Source organism: Oncorhynchus gorbuscha, linkage group LG13 (genome assembly GCF_021184085.1).
Source record: "Oncorhynchus gorbuscha isolate QuinsamMale2020 ecotype Even-year linkage group LG13, OgorEven_v1.0, whole genome shotgun sequence".
Taxonomy (NCBI): domain Eukaryota; kingdom Metazoa; phylum Chordata; class Actinopteri; order Salmoniformes; family Salmonidae; genus Oncorhynchus; species Oncorhynchus gorbuscha.
In genome coordinates this window covers 77,229,836-77,253,890 of record NC_060185.1, presented here as the reverse complement: position 1 = coordinate 77,253,890, position 24,055 = coordinate 77,229,836, and the positions used below count along the sequence as shown (strand labels likewise).

The window sequence follows — 24,055 nt, the reverse complement described above, 5'->3', positions numbered from 1 at the left end:
ACATGATGACTCCTTGCTGTCCCCAGTCCACCTGACCGTGCTGCTGCTCCAGTTCCAACTGTTCTGCCTTATTATTATTCGACCATGCTGGTCATTTATGAACATTTGAACATCTTGACCACGTTCTGTTATAATCTCCACCCGGCACAGCCAGAAGAGGACTGGCCACCCCACATAGCCTGGTTCCTCTCTAGGTTTCTTCCTAGGTTTTGGCCTTTCTAGGGAGTTTTTCCTAGCCACCGTGCTTCTACACCTGCATTGCTTGCTGTTTGGGGTTTTAGGCTGGGTTTCTGTACAGCACTTTGAGATACCAGCTGATGTACAAAGGGCTATATAAATAAATTTGATTTGATTTGTTTATTTGCACAACTAAGTAATTTGGCTTAACAAAACAAATGCACACTTAATTTTCATAATTTTATTGAAAAAGTACATCAATGGAATCAAACTACAATAAAATATTTCATAATTAATTTGTGGTGTGGACAGATAATTCACTAGGAGGGGTGATTATGGCAGATGCTAGAAAAATGTATGACAATTTCTTACACCAAAATGTAACTACACATAGAGAAGAGTCACATCCAAAGATCATATCTCATAAACAGGTCTCCACTTCAATACACAAAATATATCCTTATAAATTATACAAATATTTCCATCTGTACCTAGGATTCAACTCCATCTCATTGTAATATTTGGCAATATGGATGCTGAAAATTGTGGAGAAGGGTATAACAAGGAGTAATACACAAGATAAAACTGATCCAAACAATATAGAGCACCAAATGTGAAATAGTGCAAGACGGAACTGTTAGGTGAGAAAACAGCTATGGGAGAAAATGGTCAAGATCACAGAAGTGATGAAATAAAAGAGCATTAGACATGCAAAATACAGAATAGGTTGATGGTAGTTAAAGCACAATGTGTAAAGGGCATTAAATGTGACCTACATGGTATTTCAGAACGGAAAAGGTGTTTTCACTAAATTAGTGCCTGACATGAATACGGCTCTGGCTCTTCTACGTTGCAATGAAACAACCTATGCAGTGAACATAAAGAACACTGTTTTGGATCGCAATTGTCTTTTGGTTTCTAACTGACAAAAGTATCTACTAGTCACACATGTACGGTTAGATGTCACACTTTGCTCTATCAATCACCAAATGAATGTATTTTGGTTTTATCAATGTTTTATTGAGATCTGGGTTATGCTATTTGTATTCAAAACTAACTCCCCCTTTTAATGAGGAACACATTAATCATGTAGGTTATTTGTAATAGTATCGTTTTTTTCAAACAGAATAAGCCCTTCTCAAAATGGATGTAATATATGATTGAATGTTATTACACAAAGACTTCCTTAAAATTAACTGTTAATGAAATACAGATAGGTTTGTGAAAAATATAAATTAATCCAGAGCCTCGGCTCTGTTACAATTGGTATGATGAAACTATTGATTAGATGTGTTTCTCTTGAACAACCGTTTAGAATCCTACCTGAGAAAAGCTTTGTTCATTCATACACCAAGACGGAGCTGCAAAATATTAAGTGTGAAGGACTCCCACTAGCCAAAGTGTACCTTGATTAGGTGACAAAACGTAAACTATCCAAAAAATACCATGTGAAGCCCACATTAGGCCATGGTCAACAAAGCAGATGAGATAGAAGTTTAAAAAAGGTTGATGCAGAGAGAAAAGACAGGAAGAGGAAACGGGTGCTTAGTTCTCGTTGAAGCTGCAATCCCTTCTTCAGACAGGTGGGCAAGACAGATTAAAAGAAGCTAGAGAGAGGAAGAGACAAATGCAAAGTTACAAGAGAGGCCCAGGCAACAGTGCTTACCAGAAGGCAAGGTTCAAGATAAATAAGAAACAAGGATTACTGACATTTTTGGAGGAAAGACAGAAAGTATTTGGGTTTTCCTAAGGCATGTATAGTTGCTACTGTACTTCAAATTACACAAACTACATTACAAATGTAGTGTCAGTGTCGTAAAAAAACTACTAATATAATACCATACTATAGCTGACTAATTCGATTTGAGCATAATACTGATTTAAAACATTTTATAAATAGCTTAATCCCTTCATCGAGACAAGTCTAATTAATTGCTCGCAGCAGATATTACGTCCTCTGAAAATCCCAAAAGGGTATTCAATGTCATTTAATAAATCAAACATGGACAATATTAATAAACCTAATATGATGGAAAAACTACCAAGACGTGCACAACAACATAGTCCAGAAATGTCAATCTTACAGAAACAAAAAGCAAATGCTGATATTAGTCATCAAAGTCAGCACAGCAAAAACACACAACAGGACAAAAGGCATAGCCATAGACAAGATATTAACATTAAGCCACATAGTGAGCACATATAGTTAGAGCAGCAGTGATATACATACAGTTGAAGTCGAAAGTGTACACCTTAGCCAAATACATTTAAACTCCGTTTTTCAAAATTCCTGACATTTAATCCTAGTGTTTTAGGTCAGTTAGGATCACCACTTTATTTTAAGAACGTGAAATGACAGAATAATAGTAGAGAATGATTTATTTCAGCTTTTATTTCTTTCATCACATTCCCAGTGGGTCAGAAGTTTACATACAGTCAATTAAGTATTTGGTACCATTGCCTTTAAAAATGGTTTAACTTGGGTCAAATGTTTCAGGTAGCCTTCCACAAGCTTCCCACAATAAGTTGGGTGAATTTTGGCCCATTCCTCCTGACAGAGCTGGTGTAACTGAGTCAGGTTTGTAGACCTCCTTGCTTGTACAGGCTTTTTCAGTTCTTCCCACACATTTTCTATGGGATTGAGGTCAGGGTTTTTGTGATGGCCACTCCAATACCTTGACTTTGTTGTCCTTAAGCAATTTTGAAACACATTTGGAAGTATGCTTGGGGTCATTGTCCATTTGGAAGACCCACTTTAACTTCCTGACTGATGTCTTGAGATGTTGCTTCAATATATCCACATAATTTTCCTCCCTCATGATGCCATCTGTTTTGTGAAGTACACCAGTCCCTCCTGCAGCAAAGCAACCACACAACATGATGCTACCACCCCCATACGTCACGGTTGGGTTGGTGTTCTTTGGCTTGCAAGCCCCCACCTTTTTCCTCCAAACATATCGATGGTCAGTATGGCCAAACAGTTCCATTTTTGTTTCATCAGACCAGAGGACATTTCTCCAAAAAGTACAATCTTTGTCCCCATGTGCAGTTGCAAACCGTAGTCTGGCTTTTTTATGGCGGTTTTTGAGCACCGGCTTCTTCCTTGCTGAGCAGCCTTTCAGGTTATGTCAATATAGGACTCATTTTACTGTGGATATAGATACTTTTGTACCTGTTTCCTCCAGCATTTTCACAAGGTCCTTTGCTGTTGTTCTGGGATTGATTTGCACTTTTCGCACCAAAGTACGTTCATCTCTAGGAGACAGAATGCGTCTCCTTCCTGAGCGATATGACGGCTACGTGGCCCCATGGTGTTTATACTTGCGTACTATTGTTTGTACAGATGAACGTGGTACCTTCAGGCATTTGGAAATTGCTCCCAAGGATGAACCAGACTTGTGGAGGTCTCTAATTTTTTTTCTGAGGTCTTGGCTGATTTCTTTTGATTTTCCCATGATGTCAAGCAAAGAGGCACTGAGTTTGAAGGTAGGCCTTGATATACATCCACAGGTACACCTCCAATTCACTCAAATTATGTCAATTAGCCTATCAGAAGCTTCTAAAGCCATGACATTATTTTCTGGAATTTTCAAAGCTGTTTAAAGGCACAGTCAACTTAGTGTATGTAAACTTCTGACCCACTGGAATTGTGATACAGTGAACTAATCTGTCTGTAAACAATTGTTGGAAAAATGATTTTTTTTGTGTCATGCACAAAGTAGATGTCCTAGCCGACTTGCCAAAACTATAGTTTATTAACAAGAAATTTGCGGAGTGGTTGAAAATACGTTTTAATGACTCCAAACTAAGTGTATGTAAACTTCCGACTTCAACTGTATAGGGGTATCTTTTAGTTAGTACATAGAGCAGATTAATGTTTTTTTTAAACCAGGGTCCGCAATGCCTCTCCTCAGCCTTGGGGTACCGGCTACCCACAAAGCCTGGTCCCTTAGCAAAGCTTGAGGGTGGAAGCACCTACTCAGTGCAGAGCCAGGGATTACTGCAAAGGAAAGGTAAATACATAGAGCAGTGAACAGCGGGACTGAAGCAGGGTGTGAATGACACCACACACCAAGGCACACCCTGCCAACCCAAAGAGCTGAGGACAACAGTTCCCCAGAAATGTTGAGACAAAGAGCAACTTGAGAAGGGATTGTGAGAAGTTGTAAACCATACCTACTACACCCTTGTACAAGAATGTGTAAGCGTATAAGAGACCATTTCAATACATTTAGGTGGAAACAAAAGGCCCACATCTGTGGACACTCGTCAGACCAACTATTGAGCAAGGACACACAACAGACATGTGTTTGGAGGGTGGAAATGTTTTCCTGATAAACAACACCCTGTCCTCAAGATACAGATGTGAAGGAAGTGGATTAGAAAATAAAAACCCAACAATCTCATTGGCACTGACACTTATCTGCCAAATAAAGGAGTGTTCCTATCCTGTTTCTCCAGGAGGGATGGAGAATGACTGCTGGCTCAGTTTGTTCAGACAAAAGCAGTGCAGTAGTATAAGGCTGAATACTAAAATGCTCATGCAAGTCTCCCACTGAATTCAATTCAGGATTTATGTGAAATTCCAAGTTACGTGCGCATATCCCAAGTTGGGATCCAGCCCTATAAATTCAGGTTAGCAGACAATTTTGCTCTGTAAAGCTCTGTAAGGAGAGTTGTTTTGACAATAACAATGGCGTGATATCTCAAAACCCTTGAATGAGAGTTAAATATGTAGACCAAAGCTAGTGTTTTCAACTGTAATCAGAATCTATGTGAAACCCTAATATCCTCACATGCAGAACCCACTTACATACTATGTTATTGCTTCATTAAATATTTCATACACAATAATCGTGGCCACAGTTGAAATATTTGGTGAAATTCCCTCTTTATTTCCCTTGGAGATGAAGTATTTTTTGTGTAACACTGATACAAGTGCAATACTGATCCCTACATTATTGTTATTTGGTTAAAAGGCTTCAAATATGATGTTATATGTAGAAAGAAATCTAAAAGTCACAATTGCACTGGAAATATACAAAATCACATTTGTGTAAAATGTAAAATGTGCAAACGTGAAAAGCTAACAAGTATGCAGATAGCGTACAGTATATGAAAAACAATGAGGAATGGGCAGACATGACAAGAAATCATTCATATTTGCACATGCACTAGGCTAAGATGAAATAACATCAGCAGTTGACTAACACTCACTCTCTCCATAGCCTGAGTGCCAGTCTGTTTGTGCTATCATGCCAACTCCCTGTCACTCATTATTCATGCCATGTTACGAGCAGGCAAAAACACAAACAGATCTGGAACTAGGCTACTCTCTTGATAGGTGGTGGACAACATGCCCTCATTCAAAACATACAATAATAGTATCTTCATTTTCAATAATTACACATTATATTGCAACACGATATCAGCGCACATCGTCATAATGTCATACTATTGGAGTGGTTGATTATACCCTGGTAGTGAGTAGAATAGTGGTGGTCTGAAACATGGACCGGAAGATGCTAATGAGTACGCTCACAAACAGCTATGTCTTACTATACTAGTGAGGTCTTTCGGGGGACAAACAACTGATTTCCATTCAAAATCTAATTTTCCCTAACCGCTAACCCTAACTCTTAACCTAATCTTAACCTCTAACCCTTAACCTAATCTTAACCTCTAACCCTAACTCTTAACCTAATCTTAACCTCTAACCCTAACTCTTAACCTAATCTTAACCTCTAACCCTAACTCTTAACCTAATCTTAACCTCTAACCCTAACTCTTAACCTAATCTTAACCCCTAACCCTAATTCGAACCCAAAATCTAACCCTAAAATAGTCATATTACAAGTGAGGACCAACAAAATGTCCTCACTTCTCTGAATTTTAGTTGGTTTACTATTCTTGAGAGGACTTCAGGTACTTACAAGTATAGTAAACATGTGTCCACACACACACAAACACACCCACTCCACTGGCCTGGTCAGACCACAGCTGATATACATTTCACCTTAGCCTCCACAAACTCCTGCCTGTCACAACAATAGTTGTGCAGTAGTTGTGCATGTAAAAGTGAAAAACACACTCAGTCATGCAGAACAGGTCAACAACAAAAACAACAAGAAAATAAATCTACTTTCCAACAGAAAGCAAACAGGCAAACAGAGGATGATGGCTCGTAACAAAAAGAACGTACAAAAACAAGCATCTTTAGCGCAAAAATTATGTGTTTGAGTCAAGGATTCCAATTCACAGTAATGGCTGGATTCTTCCACAGTGCAGGGGCATGTGTGGGGTTTGGAATGGGGGAGAGGGGGGGGCTGGAGGGCACAGAGAGCAGCATGGCACTGCCAGGGATGGGGTGAAAAATCATTCCTACAGGAATCCTTAACTGGAAACGAGAGAGAAGGACCATTACTGCTTTCTAGGGGTTTACGCTAACACTGCTAGATACCACAGGAGGCTGCTGAAGGGAGGACGGCTCATAATAATGGCCGAAATGGCACTAATGGAATGGCATCAAACACATGGAAACCAGCCATTACCACGAGCCTGTCCTCGTCAATGAAGGTGCCACCAACTTCCTGTGATAGACATACTTTTTAATCAAATGACAGAATCACATTCTTCATGTTAGTGGTAAAATGTCATGTTAAAAAGAACATGCACTTAGGTTGTTACTGTTTATAGGACTTATGAGTGAATGGGGGTGGGCAGATTTAGGGTATCTGTTGAAACTAAATTGACTTGGTATGCTCATAGACACCACACCAACTCAGTGGCCTTGTGGTTAGAGCTTCCGCCCTGGGATTGGAAGGTTGGGAGTTCCATCCCGGCCAGGTCATACCAAAGACTATAGAAATGGGACCTGACATGTCTCTGCTTGGCATTCAGCATCAAGGATTGGGGGTAAGGTCCTGTGATAGACTAGTGTCCTGTCCAGGGGGTTTACTTGTACATCAAGCTGACTCACGCTACAGAAACAGGAGATGGGCTCGTGCAAGGCTCCTTACTTTATGGACTACCACAGATGGGGACAGCCGAAGAACCCTTTTGGAACCCTTTCTGTTGATGAGTGTATGCCTGAGGCTGTATCAATAGCGTATCTCTCAGTGGGTTTTTCTTTGGTATCAACAAAGAGGTGAGTGTCAAATAGCTGAAGGATCAACAACAAAAACATTGCTATAAAAAATCCTTGTACACAAGGATTGGCACTATAGCTGAACAGCGCACTAGCGTGACTCTGCAGTTTCTACAGGACTCTGAATGTCTCTTTGTGTAGTGGCTGAGCAGGGTGGACCACAAAAGCAGATTGTTGTGGTGTTGATAGTAGACATATTGTTGCCTGCATTTCTACCAGCTGCTAGAAGTTAAAATACTTATTGAAATACATTTCTAATTATAATTGAGGACTCCCATCTCGTTTAAGTTCAAATATGTGTTGAACTCACATCTGATTAACATGTATTTAAACATTGATTTATGTGCTTTTTGTCATTGGTTACCAGGGGAACAGTTGAGTATGCAAGCCTTACCAGGACAAGATGCCTCATGCAGCATGCAGCAAGTGGAGGAGTTAACTGTAAAACAGCATGGATGAACATAGGTGACACATGCACTCACAGGAGAAATATGGTGCATGCAAGACAGCTTGGAAACTAGGAACCTCAGAGTTAAATATGTTTTTTTTTTGTGTAGAACTTTCTATTGGCTGATTCAGATATTTTCAAAGTGGGAAACTTGGGCCTCATCTTTCTACAACCAGTTTATAAGTCGGAAATGTCAGTTTCCGAGTTGTCTTGAACGCGGCAACACATACACATGTCACATCTACACCACTCACTAAAACATGCCATGCTCATGTCCTTTGGTTCCTGAACAAAACATTAATTTGTAGCATAAGCTATCTACAGGCTTATATTTTACACTTAGATAAGGAAATAGAAAGGCTCCAAGTTTGGGATCCATAGGTTTAGCAAACGAGGAAGTATTAACTATCATTCATACGGCCAGTTTCTCAGACAAGATTAAGCTAGGCTTTTTAGTCTAGGTCAAGCTTAATCTGTGTCCAGGAAACTGGCCAATAATGTTTTGATCAGTAACCCAGAGACATGAAGTGAATGGGGAGGAGAGTAAAGTGAACCATGTGAGTTGGAAAAACAGCTGCCTGGCAGGGGGGAAAAGTCCAGAGTTCAGAGATAGTGGAGAGAAAGGACAGAAGAACTGTAAAGAAAATCATTTAGAATTGAAAAAAACCTTTCTCAGTGCAAGTGTCTTCTTTCTTTCTAACAGGGCCGGTGACAGGGCTCACATCAGCTTGAATACACAACCAGGAGTGATTACCAACATGAAGGGACCCACGACAACAACTCTGTCACCATGGCCCTAATACTGCAGCCCTTATACTACAGATAAAACAAGCTGTAAAAATGACAACCAACATTCCTATGGGATATAGGCCTATACCAGCAGTGTCCCTAGTCTAGGGTCAATACAATCAGATTCCTGTAATACCAAGTCTAATTTAGATGAATCTGGTTTACATCTGGTTTAGGATATTACTAGATATAGTACTCTACTCTGTAGAAGAATAGCAAGTCCACCTCTATACCATAGTTATAAAGGAATAAGAGCAAAGGCTTGCTAGACTGTTAAGCTAAGCATCACGACATCTATTGCTCCTCCATTTCAAAGTAATCAGTCAGTTTCGTTGATTATCACTCATCCATTAGACTGGGGAGAGAAACCACTCAGTGCTCAGTGACATTAACGGTCAGGCAAAGAGTTCCTGGAAATGCATCGACACAAGGCAAATGAGAGCTTCGATAAGGAGTTTGTCGTTTCTCTAGGTGTGGTGTGTGCCAGGCTTCTTTATATCTGAGGTGCAGTGATGCAACAACAGCATACAGTGGTCCACATACATACAGCACAGAATTAAATCACATTCTATTTTGATCAGTCCATCCCACTATCTGTATCACCAAATACACATGTGTGGATAGGGAAGGACAGTATTAAATCATTTTGGATGGCACCTATTCTAAGTGGAATGAATGACCCAGTGTTCCCCTATTATTGTATAGGCGGGGCAACCCTCATTTTGGTTCATGAGGCCCAGAATGTTGATTTGGGGGCCTATGTGCTCAGCCTGGAAAACAATCTAGGGGAAACACTATAGTCACAATATATCCAGTTGGTCTTTGATCCTCCTAGATCAGACATTAAGGCAGGCAACATGAACCATGTTAAAGCGTTTCGAACTAAACATGAAAATGTGCGCTTCTCATTTGACAGGTCCAGGGAGGCCCTCCCTGTTTCAGTCTGTTCTATTCTGTTTTGGTGCCTAATGAACATGACCCTGAACACTGCCTGCTGTGTGAGTAGTAGGGAGGTGAACGCAGGAGACACTTACTTTTTCCTCTCCTTGTCCCTCTTGAGTGTGGTGGAGCCCCCTGCCTGCAGAGCCTGGGACTGTAGGAGCTCAGCGGCCGTCTTTTTCTGCTTGAACCCGTTGAGCTCGTCATCCAGGGATTTCTTCTTGTCCTCCAGCTTCTTCTTCTCATCCTGGTGCAGCTTCTTGAGCCGGTCAAACTTCTCGTGCAGCTGTGTTGCGAGGGAGAAGACTTACATCTCAGATAGAAACTAATTTAGGTGTGATATCTGTAGCAAAGAGAGATGTCGCACATGTAACCCTAGTTCTTCTTAGGTTGGTAGGATTGGTGATGACATGGCAAAATTACAGCGTTAACTAGTAAAAGAGATACCTTCCTGTATACACACATACACAAACCTCTTTCTCGGCCTCCTTCAGCTCAGCCTCCTTTTCCTTGACTCTTTGGACGAACATCTGCCTCATCTCTTCCTCTTTCTTCTGCAGCTCTCCCATGAACTCGTTCCTCTTGGCCTCGTACGTCTCCTGCAGACTGAGGTCCACACAGAAAGAGGAAAGACATAAATGATGTCATACTAATGAGTCATATATGTTAGTACTATGTCTATCATTACAGTGGAATAGAGCAGACTGCCATTTAAAGTGGTTGTGATTAAGTGGTTGTGATTAACTAAGGGGGTGGTAGAAAGTGGAAAGTGGTGCGTACCGTTTCTTCACCCTTCTCCTAAAGAGTGCTCTGGCACACTCCTCGCCATGGAGTTCAAAGCAGTGGAATTATGTTAGGAATTGACTGGAGGGAGTTCCTTTATTTTTTTAAACTATTTTTAACAGACATAATCTTGTATAAATATATATAAATGACTAAACACAATGAAACGATAGCACATACATTGTCAGTTTACCACAGGACGACAGCATATGTAATAGGGTTCCTTAGTGCTTTTTACATCTCCAACAGAGATGTGACATTTCTGGGCGCATTAGATGCATTCTGGCAGGAGTGTAGTAAGTCCTATGAATTATATTAAATTGCAGTAGTTTCTGTCTACCGTTGTAGGAGCAGGTATGAACCATTTCGCAGATTTTTTTTATTTCACCTTTATTTAACCAGGTAGGCTAGTTGAGAACAAGTTCTCATTTACAACTGCAACCTGGCCAAGATAAAGCAAAGCAATGCAACACAAACAACAACATAGAGTTACACATGGAATAAACAAACGTACAGTCAATAACACAATAGAAAAGTATATATACAGTGTGTGAAAATGAAGTAAGATTAGGGAAGTAAGGCAATAAATAGGCCATAGTGGCGAAATAATTACAATTAAACACTGGAGTGATAGATGTGCAGAAGATGAATGTGCAAGTAGAGATACTGGGGTGCAAAGGTGAAGAAAACAAATTACAATATAGGGATGAGGTAGTTGGGTGGGCTATTTACAGATGGGCTGTGTACAGGTGCAATGATCAATAAGCTGCTCTGACAGCTGATGCTTAAATTTAGTGAGGGAGATATGAGTCTCCAGCTTCAGTGATTTTTGCAATTCGTTCAAGTCATTGGCAGCAGAGAACTGGAAGGAAAGGTGGCCAAAGGAGGAGTTGGCTTTGGGGATGACCAGTGAAATATACCTGCTGGAGTGCGTGCTACAGGTGGGTGCTGCTATGGTGACCAGTGAGCTGAGATAAGGCGGGGATTTAGATAGCAAAGACTTATAGATGACCTGGAGCCAGTGGGTTTGGTGACGAATATGAAGCGAGGGCCAGCATACAGGTCGCAGTGGTGGGTAGTATATGGGGCTTTGGTGACAAAACGGAGGGCACTGTGATAGACTACATCCAATTTGCTGAGTAGAGTGTTGGAGGCTTTTTTGTAAATGACATCGCCGAAGTCAAGGATCGGTAGGATAGTCAGTTTTACGAGGGTACGTTTGGCAGCATGAATGAAGGATGCTATGTTGCGAAATATGAAGCCGATTCTTGATGACATTTTTGATTGGAGATGCTTAATGTGAGTCTGGAAGGAGAGTTTACAGTCTAACCAGATACCTAGGTATTTGTAAGTCAGAAGTGGGTAGTGGGTAGTGATGCTGGATGGGCGGGCAGGTGCGGGTAGCAATCGTTTGAAGAGCATGCATTTAGTTTTACTTGCATTTAAGAGCAGTTGGAGACCATGGAAGGAGTGTTGCATGGCTTTGAAGCGCGTCTAGAAGTTTGTTAACTTCCTTGGGATAGGGGGCGGTATTTTGAAGTCCGGATGAAAAGCGTGCCCAAAGTAAACTGCCTGCTACTCAGGCCCAGAAGCTAGGATATGCATCTAACGTTTCTAAAACTTTTAAAATAATGCCTGTGAGTATAACAGAACTGAAATGGCAGTCACAACACCGAGGACAAACCATCCCACCCCGAGGACAAACCACCCCCCCCCCCAAAAAAAATGATTTAAATGGCTGGCACTTTTATAATAGGGCGAAATCGTGCCCGATTGCAGTTCCTAGGGCTTCCACTTGATGTCAACAGTCTTTAGAAAGGGTTTCAGGCTGGTTTTTGGAAAAATGAGCCAGAAATGGTAGTTTTTCTAGGTGGCTCCCATTTTGGCTGTAGTGTTTCCAGTCGCGTGAATGAGAGCGCGTTCTTTGGTATTTTTCTCCGGTAAAGACAATAACGATTCTCCGTCTTAAATTGTATTGTTTATTTGCAGGATTCCAGGATTCCCGGGCCAGGTTGATTAGAAAGGACTGCTCGCTGAAGTATTTTAGGGAGCGTTTGACAGTGATGAAGGGTGGTCGTTTGACCGCGAACACAGGCAATGAGGCAGTGATCTCTGAGATCCTGGTTGATGAGAGCAGAGGTGTATTTAGAGGGCAGGTTGGTCAGGATGATATCTAAGAGGGTGCCCGTGTTTACAGACTTAGGGTTGTACCTGGTAGGTTCCTTGATTATTTGTGTGAGATTGAGGGCATCCAGCTTAGATTGTAGGACGGCAGGGGTGTTAAGCATATCCCAGTTTAGGTCACATAACAGTACAAACTCTGAAGATTAATGGGGGGCAATTCATTCACATATGGTGTCCAGGGCACAGCTGGAGGCTGAGGGGGGTCAATAACAAGCAGCAACAGTGAGAGACTTATTTCTGGAAAGGTGGATTTTTAAAAGTAGAAGCTCGAACTGTTTGGGCACAGACCTGGATAGCATGACAGAACTCTACAGGCTATCTCTGCAGTCGATTGCAACTCCACCCCCTTTGGCAGTTCTATCTTGGAGGAAAATGTTGTAGTTAGGAATGGAAATTTCAGAATTTTTGGTGGCCTTCCTAAGCCAGGATTCAGACACGGCTAGGACATCAGGGTTGGTGGAGTGTGCTAAAGCAGTGAATGAAACAAACTTAGGGAGGAGGCTTCTAATGTTAGCATGCATGAAACCAAGGCTTTTACGGTTACAGAAGTCAACAAAAGATAGCGCCTGGGGAATAGGAGTGGAACTGGGGACTACAGGGCCTGGGTTAACCTCTACATCACCAGAGAAAAAGAGGAGGAGTAGGATAAGGGTAAGGCTAAAGGCTATAAGAACTGGTCGTCTAGTGCGTTGGGGACAGAGAATAAAAGGAGCCGATTTCTGGGCATGGTAGAATACATTCAGGGCATAACGTACAGACAATGGTAAGGTAAGATGTGAGTATAGTGGAGGTAAACCTAGGCATTGAGTGAAAATGAGAGAGGTTTCATCTCTGGAGGCACCATTTAAGCCAGGTGAGGTCTCCGCATGTGCATGGGGTGGGACAAAAGAGCTATCTAAGGCATTTTGAGCGGGACTGAGGGCTCTACAGTGAAATAAAACAGTAAGAACTAGCCAAGGCAGCAGTAGACAAGGCATATTGACATTAGAGAGAGACATAAAGCAAACACAGGTGTTGATCAGGAGAGCTAAGACAACAACGGGTAATTGGCGATGAATGGGCGGGCGGGTTAGTTAGGTACATACAGTACCTGAGTTTCAGGCTGGGGCCGACAAGTAAACAAAAAGAGGTGCCGTGTTATTGAAACAGTCCAGAGGGCATCAGCTGTAGTAGCTGAGTGATCATTGGGTCAAAGGGTCAAAGGAGCAGCAATAGGTGAGTCAGGGTGCCGTTCTGTAGTCACTACTACGCTAGGCGAGCAGGGGACACATCGTTCAGAAAAGCTAGCGGGCCGGGGCTAGTAGATGATTCTTCGGCGACATCGTAACAGAATAGCCTGTTGAGACCCCCACGGACAGTTACGTCGGTAGACCGGTCGTGATGGATCGGTGGGGCTCCATGTCGGCAGGAAAAGGGTCCTGGCCAATTGGCAAAATAGTTATTGTAGCCCAAGAATTGGCTGAAGGACGTCTTTGGCTAGCCGGGAGATGGGCCTAGCTCGAGGCTTGCTCCAGGCTAACTGGTGCTTGCTTCGGGACAGAGACGTTAGCCAGGAGTAGGCACTCAGATAGCAGCTAGCTAGCTGCGATGATCCGGTGTAAAGCTTCAGAGCTTGCGGTAGGAATCCAGAGATGTGGTATGGAAAAAGCAGTCCGATATTCTCTGGGTTGATATCGCGCTGTGCAGACTGGCAGGAATTGACCGGACTGAGGCTGGCTAATGTCCGAGTTAACGGTGATGACCGCTAGCACTGGCTAACTGACAACTAGCTAGTAGCTAGTTAGCTGGCTAGCTTCTAATGGAGGTTCCAGTTCCAAAGTGTAAAAGCATTGCAGATCCGTACCACATTGGGTGAGGAGGGTTGCAGGAGAGTATGTTGAGTCCGTAGATGGAAATTGAGATTAAAAATATAAAAAATATATACGAAGAAAACTATATATACATGGGACGGGACAGGACAAATAGACATCCGACTGCTATGCCATCTTGGAACATATCTGTGACCAATAGTTCTCCTCAATTTCTTCCTTTAGATCGGTTTCCCATGGTTTCCATCTAGGTTCTGAACCATCTGGTAGAGTTTAAATCAACCCTTGATATAACTTGGCAATCAACTTCTTTAGCGTAGCAGCCTCTTTCCGTATTTTTTCTATGCTAGAAGCCGTCGGTTCATCCAGATTCTGTTGAAGTGATTGAATAAGCTTTCTGAATGGAAGAACTTAAAAGAAATCGGCCTTGGATAATCCAAGTCTTTCTTGTAATTGATTGAATTAGTAGAGATCCATGTTCAAAATTCATAATGCCACTTTGGAACAAGGACTTAAAGGTGTTAAAGGTGTTATCATTAAACACTGGAGGTAAGGTGGGGTTATTCCAAATAGGGGTGCCTGGCGATATTTGTTCTTTCCACCTCATGAATTAATGTACATTTTCCAAAACATTAATGACATTGAGAATCATTGGACTGTCTGTTTTTAGTAGTGAATATAGTGAATATAGATCACAACGTATTACATGTACGGCTTCAATAGTCCTCCATGGATAGGAGGATAGACTGATTTCCATTGTTTAAGTGAAAGCAGTTGTACAGCCCTGTAATACATCTTCCTATGAGGTAGTCCAAGAACTCCAGCTTTCAAGAGGAAGTATTAAACAGTCAATTTGACTCTTGAGGTCTTTCCATTCCAATTAAAGTTGGAGCAGGCCATTTTATTTTAAAAAGTTGGATGGAATTGAAACTGGCAGGGCCTGGAATAAATACATCAACCTTATTAATATATTAATTTAGATTATGTTGACCCTATGAATCATAGAGAAAGGGAGAGATCTCCATCTCTGAACATCGGATTCAACCTATCTATTAAAGGAGAGTAATTGATTTTATATGCCTCCTCCAGACTGCATGGTATCAGTACACCCAGGGATGTCATATGTCTTTGTCTATTTCCACTTAGATGTATTTTCTAAGCTTGAGAAGTCATGATTACAAATGGGCAATATTTCAGTTCTCCCAATTTACTTTGACTATGGACACAGCACCATGTGTCCAACAGTAATAAAAGGCATGTCAGAGAATGTTCTGGTTTAGATCAATAAAGTCAAATGTAATCTGCATACAATGATGTCATATATTGATCTCTACCAATCTCTATGCCCCGGATTGAGCCATGAGCTCTAATTATTGTTGCTAGGGGTTTTGTGGCTAAAGAAAATAAATAACCAGACAAAAGGTTTCCCTGTGGAGGCAGTTTACACCATTGTTAAATCCACGACAAGGAGTGTGTAGCAGGGTGGAGAATCGGGACACAGTCTCTGAGGGATGTAGGGAGTTAAGAGGAAACAGGAAGTAAGGAGGAAATATGGAGAGAAGCAGCCTCACCTGAAGGGTTTGCAGTCAGGGTCTGTGTCCTTGAAGCCCATCTCCTCCAGCTTGCAGCGACGGTAGAGCTCGTAGTGTCTGGTGTGAGTCTGCTCTCTAAGATCCTCCATGTTCACCCTGATTAGCATCTCTCTCAGCTTCACAAAGTCACAGTGGTTTTCATTCTCCACTGCCGACAACACACACACACACACGCACGCGCACGCACGCACACGCACACGCACACGCACACGCACACGCACACACACACACACACACACACACACACACACACACACACACACACACACACACACACACACACACACACACGTAAGACAGCTACTACTCAACAGCGTTTGATTAAAACACTACCACTGGTTGACAACGTGGGTCAATCCATTAACCACTACAGATTGAACAAACAGCCATTGTAAAAGACCAGAACCACACATTCACAACTTACATAATTGCTTGTTTTAAACACATTTCTGATTAAACTGTGATTGAAATGTGCAGGTATGTGTAATACTCACTGAACACTAATAACAAATTTACACAGCTCCATTCATTCCCTATGGAAGGTTCATTTCTGGTTTTAGAATCTAGCGGAGGGCCACGTAAGGTGGCCAAATAACAAATTGACAGGTGATAAGGTGTGGGAATACGGAGGAAGTGTCATATAATTTGAATATCTTGTCATTTGATATACTGAGAATACGAGATGTTTCACATCTGTATTCCTATGGTAAATCAGTGACTTACCCTGATAATGCTCACAGGTTTCATGACCTACCACTTTTCAAGCATTATTGACTCGTTTGAAATAAATCAATCCCATAGAACCCTCAGAAATTTGTGACATGACTCAAGCAACCGCTGCTGTAGCTCATACAGTTATGGAAGAGTGGGCGCATGCATTGTTAAATAGACAAACTTGAATGAGATTACATAAGCAGCAGTGATAGCTTCCCTCTTGACGGTATGAATGTAGTTGTTAAGGGAGATGGGGCGGAATGAGTGGGAGGGAAATGGCGGCCAAAAATGGAAGGACACCCCCCCCTCTCATTTCTCCTGTTGTACGTGACCTAGCTTACCCTGTACAGTCCCCCAGGGGTACTGCCGCGCTTTCACCATCTTGTTGCCGATCTTCACTTCCTCCGTGCTTCCCACCACGGCGAACGGCAAATGGGCCTGCGGAGCAGAAGGGATTCTCGTTAGTGCAGTGACACCTGAGTCCATCTTTCTGCCCTTTTCTCTTTTTATCAAACACAACACACATATCACACACATCATGCAAGCACACACACTATTGACACTTCCTGCAATTATCATTCCATGTTATCACTCCATTACACAACTTGATTATTTATTTGTTTAGATTTGGATCAATTGGAGAACATCTCTTGACAGGCAAAACAATTGGCAGAGTGAACCTAACACAAAGTTAATTGCAGGTGATGTGAATCATGTTAGGTCTATATTGCAAGTTAATACACGTTCCATTCATCCAACAGCAAGGGCTTCTGACTGCAGTGATCGGAGTGGGTGGCCTTTCTGCCAGAGTGGTGGCGTCTTCGTGAGATCGGAGGGCGAGAGTCTTGAGAGCTAATTGAGTAACGCAAATCAACTGGGTTCTGCTCAGTCAGAAGCATTGGCATTCTCCACTCGCTTATGTCACTCCTCATGGTCCACTCATTTAACCCCGGCCCGTTAGTCAGCGGCCAGGGACCCTTTCCCACACAGAGCTTCCTGTAGCAAGAGCTAGCTGATTGTCATACACTGTACTGGACTGGTGGAGGAGGAGGACACAGATGGTGCTCGTATCCTGCTCTAGTGCTGCTGTTTCAATGTTCTGAGAATTAACAGACTAAATGACTCACAACTCATAGTGAAAGGAAACTCACTCGAGGGGTACAGATACACAACTACATCTATATTGTATTACTTGGCCTCACAAAAAGAAAATCCATGAAAGCATCAAACTATCGTATTCACTTGATATTTCTTCCTAACCAAACCTTGTCAGTCACTCTCATACTTCTCAACTATAACTGAATTGGTCCACTCACACTGACAGCGTCGTGAAGAAGGCGCAGCAGCGCCTATTCAACCTCAGGAGGCTGAAGAAATTTGGCTTGTCACCAAAAGCACTCACAAACTTCTACAGATGCACAATCGAGAGCATCCTGGCGGGCTGTATCACCGCCTGGTACGGCAACTGCTCCGCCCTCAACCGTAAGGCTCTCCAGAGGGTAGTGAGGACTGCACAACGCATCACCGGGGGCAAACTACCTGCCCTCCAGGACACCTACACCACCCGTTGTTACAGGAAGGCCATAAAGATCATCAAGGACATCAACCACCCGAACCACTGCCTGTTCACCCCGCTATCATCCAGAAGGCGAGGTCAGTACAGGTGCATCAAAGCTGGGACCGAGAGACTGAAAAACAGCTTCTATCTCAAGGCCATCAGACTGTTAAACAGCCACCACTAACACTGAGTGGCTGCTGCAAACACACTGTCATTGACACTGACCCAACTCCAGCCATTTTAATAATGGGAATTGATGGGAAATGATGTAAATATATCACTAGCCACTTTAAACAATGCTACCTTATATAATGTTACTTACCCTACATTATTCATCTCATATGCATATGTATATACTGTACTCTACATCATCGACTGCATCCTTATGTAACACATGTATCACTAGCCACTTTAACTATGCCACTTTGTTTACTTTGTCTACACACTCATCTCATATGTATATACTGTACTCGATACCATCTACTGTATGCTGCTCTGTACCATCACTCATTCATATATCCTTATGTACATGTTCCTTATCCCCTTACACTGTGTATAAGACAGTAGTTTTGGAATTGTTAGTTAGATTACTTGTTGGTTATCACTGCATTGTCGGAACTAGAAGCACAAGCATTTCGCTACACTCGCATTAACATCTGCTAACCATGTGTATGTGACAAATAAAATTTGATTTGATTTGATTTTGATTTGATTTAACTAGTAAGTCTGTATAACCTTCTGAAATGCTGCTGAACTCAAATGAGCAGCATCATAGAAGGGTTATCTTACGTTCATGGTGGAGTTGATCTCTGCCACCGTCTCATCGTCGATGGGGAATTGGTAGATCAGAACACCGTTGCTGACCAGCTCACTGGTGATCTTGATCTTGAACTTGGTCAGCTCGCTTTTGGAGATGGCGTCTGATTTGGCGATGATGGGGATGATGTTGACCTGTTGTTTGAGGAGATGAAAATAGATCAGAAAATGTTATTAGGCTCTCCGCAAATGAGGAAATGATATGTGCAGGTGTAACAGTATTAGCTTCCGTCCCCTCGCCCGTACCCGGGCTCGAACCAGGGACCCTCTGCACACATCAACAACAGTCACCCACGAAGCATCGTTACCCATCGCTCCACAAAAGCCAGGGCCCTTGCAGAGCTTGGGGAACAACTACTTCAGGTCTCAGAGCGAGTGACGTCGCCGATTGAAACGCTATTAGTGCGCACCACCGCTAACTAGGTAGCCATTTCACATCGGTTACACAGGCACATAGACAAAACAATCATTCAAAATACATACTAAAACACAGGCATTGATTTGTTTGTTTTTTACAGACTTGCATCAAGTTTTAAAATCAGGATTACAATATTTAGTACAAAGTGCATGCTAGCAGCTAGGGAGCAGAGCAGATGAAGGATTGTTATGATGGGCTGACAGTGACAAGGTGTGAACAAATAATGCCCACACATTGGGATGTAGCTAAATAAGGAACAGAGCTTTGAGGCTCATGTCAAATGCAATTTTACAACCCTCCGCTTTCAGCAGGACAAAAAAAATAATACTGAAACTAAATTGGCTGTACTTTCAAATCAGAGCCCATGAAAACAATGTAGATCAAGATAATCTTATAATCATTTGATCCAAAACCTCTCAGCTCCACACATTAAGGGTTTGTTTCCCGATACAGATTAAGCCTAGTCCTGGATTAAAAAGCCCTTTTCCCTGGAGCTTCTGCATTGATAATTTGTAAGTACAAGACTAAGCTTAATCTATAATAAACACATACAAAACACTCCTATACGAAAAATAATACATTGGAATACATTTCAATAAAATATATACACTACCGGTCAAAAGTTTTAGAACACCTTCTCATTCATGGGTTTTTCCTTTATTCTTACAATTTTCTATATTGTAGAATAATAGTGAAGACATCGAAACTATGAAATAACACATATGGAATCATGTAGTAACCAAAAAAGTGTTAAACAAATGTAAATATATATTATATTTGAGAATTTTCAAATAGCCACCCTTTGTCTTGATGACAGCTTTGCACACGCTTGGCATTCTCTCAACCATCTTCATGAGGTAGCCACCTGGAATTCAATTAACAGGTGTGCCAAGTTAAACGTTAATTTGTGAAATTTCCTTCTTAATGTGCTTGAGCCAATCAGTTGTGTTGTGATAAGTTGGGGGGTATACAGAAGATAGCTCTATTTGGTAAAACAGTCAATATTATGGCAAAAACAGCTCAAATAAGCAAAGTGAAATGACAGTCCATCATTACTTTAAGACATCTTCATATCATATCTTCCAGTCAATACGGAAAATGTCAAGAACATTGAAAGTTTCTTCAAGTGCAGTCGCAAAAACCATCAAGCGCTATGATGAAACTGGCTCTTATGAGGACCACCAAAGGAATGGAAGACTCCTCTGCTGCAGAGGACAGGTTCATTAGAGTTACCAGCCTCATATATTTCAGCCCAAATAAATGCATCATAGTGTTCAAGTAACAGACACATGTCAACATTAACTGTTCAGAGGAGGAGACTGTGTGAATCAGGCCTTCATGGTCAAATTGCTGTAATGAAGCCACTACTAAAGGACACCAAAAAAAAGAAACTTGCTTGGGCCAAGAAACATGATCAATTAGACCGGTGAAAATGTGTCCTTTGGTCTGGAGTTGGTCTGGAGTTCCCACATATGCTGAGCACTTGTTGGCTGCTTTTCCTTCACTCTGCGGCCCGACTCATCCCAAACCATCTCAATTTGGTTGAGGTCAAGGGATTTTGGAGGCCAGGTCATCTGATACAGCACTCCATCACTCTCCTTCTTGGTAAAATAGCCCTTACACAGCCTGGAGGTGTGTTGGGTCATTGTCCTTTAGCTAGGTAGTTCCCTATTAAATTAAAATGTGTTCATGAACATGAGCCCTCTTGTGTGGGATTGTTTCAATGACTTTGTCTCCATAGCCGCGGGAAAATGTTTGAAGCTGGGGGTGCAGCAATTTTTTAGCCGACTCAATCTCTGCATTATCCACACGGTAACTGTCAACTTGTGAATCTGCAATTGACACGGGAGGTGAAGGAATATGCATTGTAAGTCTCAATTTAATGTTCATGAACATTAACCACTAATTCTTTATCTTGTGTGGAATTGTTTCACTGACTATCTCTGCATTATCCGTAGGGTAACTGTCAACTTGTAAGTCTGAAAATGTACATTGAAGATGAAGGAATCCGCATTTGATATTCAGAGACATTATGTTCAAATAAAGATGTTAAGTGCAAAGTGGTCATTTGTACATTATATTTTGTGTTTCAGATTCAACCTGTGACTCCCGTGCCACAATTCAACAATAGACCAAGTTATTTGAGCAAAAACATTTTGAAAGCACTCTTTTAGTTGGTCATTCAAAGTATACAATCACATTTATTTATAAAGCCCTTCTTACATCAGCTGATGTCACAAAGTGCTGTACAGAAACCCAGCCTAAAACCCCAAACAGCAAGCAATGCAGTTGTAGAAGCACGGTGGCTAGGAAAAACTCCCTAGGGCATGCTGTTGTGATTTAGTGCTGAACTATGTAGTTCTATGCATTTAATTTGAATGTAGGCTAGCTACAGTACGTGGTATAAAAAGCTAAATGGTCCATTCATAAAATACATGGCAACATACAATGTACAAAACATAAGGAACACCTTCCTAATATTGAGTTGCACCCCCTTTTGCCCTCGGAACAGCCTCAATTCATCGGGGGATGGACTCTACAATGTGTCGAAAGTGTTCCACAGGTTCATGTTGACTCCAATGCTTCCCACAGTTGTGTCAAGTTGGCTGGATGTCCTTTGGGTGGTGGACCATTCTTGATACACGCGGGAAACTGTTGAGTGTGAAAAACCCAGCAGCGTTGCAGTTCTTGACACACTCAAACCGGTGCGTCTGACACCTATTAGCATACCCCGTTCAAAGGCACTTCAATATTTTGCCCATTCACCTTCTGAATGGCACAAAACCACAATCTATGTCTCAAGGCTTAAAAATCCTTCTTTAACCTGTTTCCTCCCCTTCATCTACACTGATTGAAGTATATTTAACAAATGACATCATTAATGGAGCATAGCTTTCAACTGGATTCACCTGGTCAATCTATGTCATGGAAATGGGTCCTAATGTTTTGTACACTCAGTGTCTATTTAAGCAATGAGGCCCGAGAGGGGTGTGGTATATTGCCAATATATTGCCAATATACCACGGCTAAGAGCTGTTCATATCCACGACGCAACACATTTCTAGGCCACAGCCCTTAGCCGTGGTATATTGACCATATATGACAAACCCAGAGGTGCATCATTGCTATTATAAACTAGTTACCAACATAATTAGAGCAGTAAAAACAAATGTTTAGTCATACCCATGGTATACGGTCTGATATACCACGGCAAACCATCCAATTTATAATTCTAAAATATATTTGGGAATATATTTTACAACCAACCACAGCATACTGTCAAAATCTATTTCCACAGCATATATTTAAATACAGAAACATATGTAGAAATATATGAAAACAGACATTTTTTTAATGGCTTAAACATATATTTATATCTGTAATTTACATACACTTAAATACATGTACATATATGTTGGTTGTTAAAATCTAGGTTATTATATGCTTTTTCTGTATGGGCTACTAAACCCATATCAAACCAAAGTTGTACCCAAGCTGCTGGGTTTAGCCTATATTGTGCAGCAGCATCAAGCTGGTGTTCTGATTGGAGAGTGTACCCAGCTAGAAAATAACCAAAGGGGAACCTTCTGGGAACATTACGGGTACGTTCTGTGTTTGCTGGGGAGACCTCAGCTGGAAGGTAGCAGAGCGGGGCCGGATGATGCGAGCATGTCCTATGCAGCCAGGTCATTACATCACAGCTAGCTAGCTAAACCCCTGAGACAAGTGGGGAACATCTGGCCAAGACAGGATATAAATAGACCTTGAGATCTGGGCCTACACCTCCCTTTCTTATGCTTCTCTGGATGCCTTGTGCCTTGGTCTACAGCAGGGATATCATGCAGACAGATACAACAGCTAGAAATGTAACATGTCTTTTTATATCTGAACACCTAGCTTCAGGGATGTTTGATTTGGGCATATCTATGTGCATTTCCGCCATAATCAGAGCTTGGAACGAAGCAAAGATAGAAAAATTGACAGCAGAGCAGTAAGAGCATTTACCAGAGAGGGTAGTACTAGTCCATCTCTAACGCAGGATCTATCTTGTGAAGAGATCTCTAAACACAATGTTAATGATGAGAGCCTACTGATCCAGCTGGTTCAGAAGAAACACATCCTCCAGACCCCATGATTGGTGTCAAAATCAGAACATGAAGAGATAGGGAAGGGATATGCCAGAATATCTGCTTCAATGGAGGCATAGGACGAAAGAGGAGGCCTGAGGATGCAGGGGGGTCTTTGTCAAACAACACCCACCACCACTTCTCACACATAAACTCAAGAGACACTGCACTCCCTTCTATGCAACAGGCTTTGTTTCATTGTAGCTGCCTGCCTACACAGGGAGGCTTCTGCTTTGGATCACAGAGGCTGGAAGGTGGCTAGGGTACAGCTGCTCTGGCAAACACTCGAAAGTCAGGAAGTTTCTATGCAAATAGGGCCTTTTGGGTTGGCCTTAGAAAAATAGAGTTAGTGTCACCATGACGACCAAGGGCCGTTTCACGGCTGACCTACACCGTCACGGGACAGGAGCCCATCTTTGAGCGTGCAAATGGTGTAGAAGAGTTTATGAGCCACGATGCTCTGCGATGACATCAATGATGCCCTGCATCTACATGGTGACATCATCTTGAGGCTAGAGAGCTTTCTCTTTTCCCCCTGCATTTTATAAATAGCTA

General features: G+C 41.9%; 1 protein-coding gene across 8 annotated transcripts in view; it reads right to left on the bottom strand.

Moving 5' to 3' along the window:
* Positions 1–398: 398 nt before the first annotated feature.
* The window catches only part of sept6 (septin 6), a 42,841-nt gene continuing 19,184 nt past the window's right edge, over positions 399–24,055 (bottom strand). For 2 of the 8 annotated variants that reach the window (XM_046295807.1, XM_046295812.1), the window contains 6 exons: positions 18,929–19,090; positions 16,923–17,019; positions 15,847–16,015; positions 9,968–10,106; positions 9,596–9,786; positions 3,892–4,177 (listed from right to left, as the gene is read on the bottom strand). In XM_046295807.1, the coding sequence (XP_046151763.1) occupies positions 4,153–4,177; positions 9,596–9,786; positions 9,968–10,106; positions 15,847–16,015; positions 16,923–17,019; positions 18,929–19,090 (783 nt within the window). In that variant the 3' untranslated portion in view covers positions 3,892–4,152. Of the gene's footprint in view, positions 1,785–3,891; positions 4,178–5,049; positions 6,575–7,718; positions 7,764–8,439; positions 8,500–9,595; positions 9,787–9,967; positions 10,107–15,846; positions 16,016–16,922; positions 17,020–18,928; positions 19,091–24,055 lie in introns of those variants that run through there. The other 6 variants (XR_006831465.1, XM_046295811.1, XR_006831464.1 and 3 more) reach the window with 6 other exon arrangements.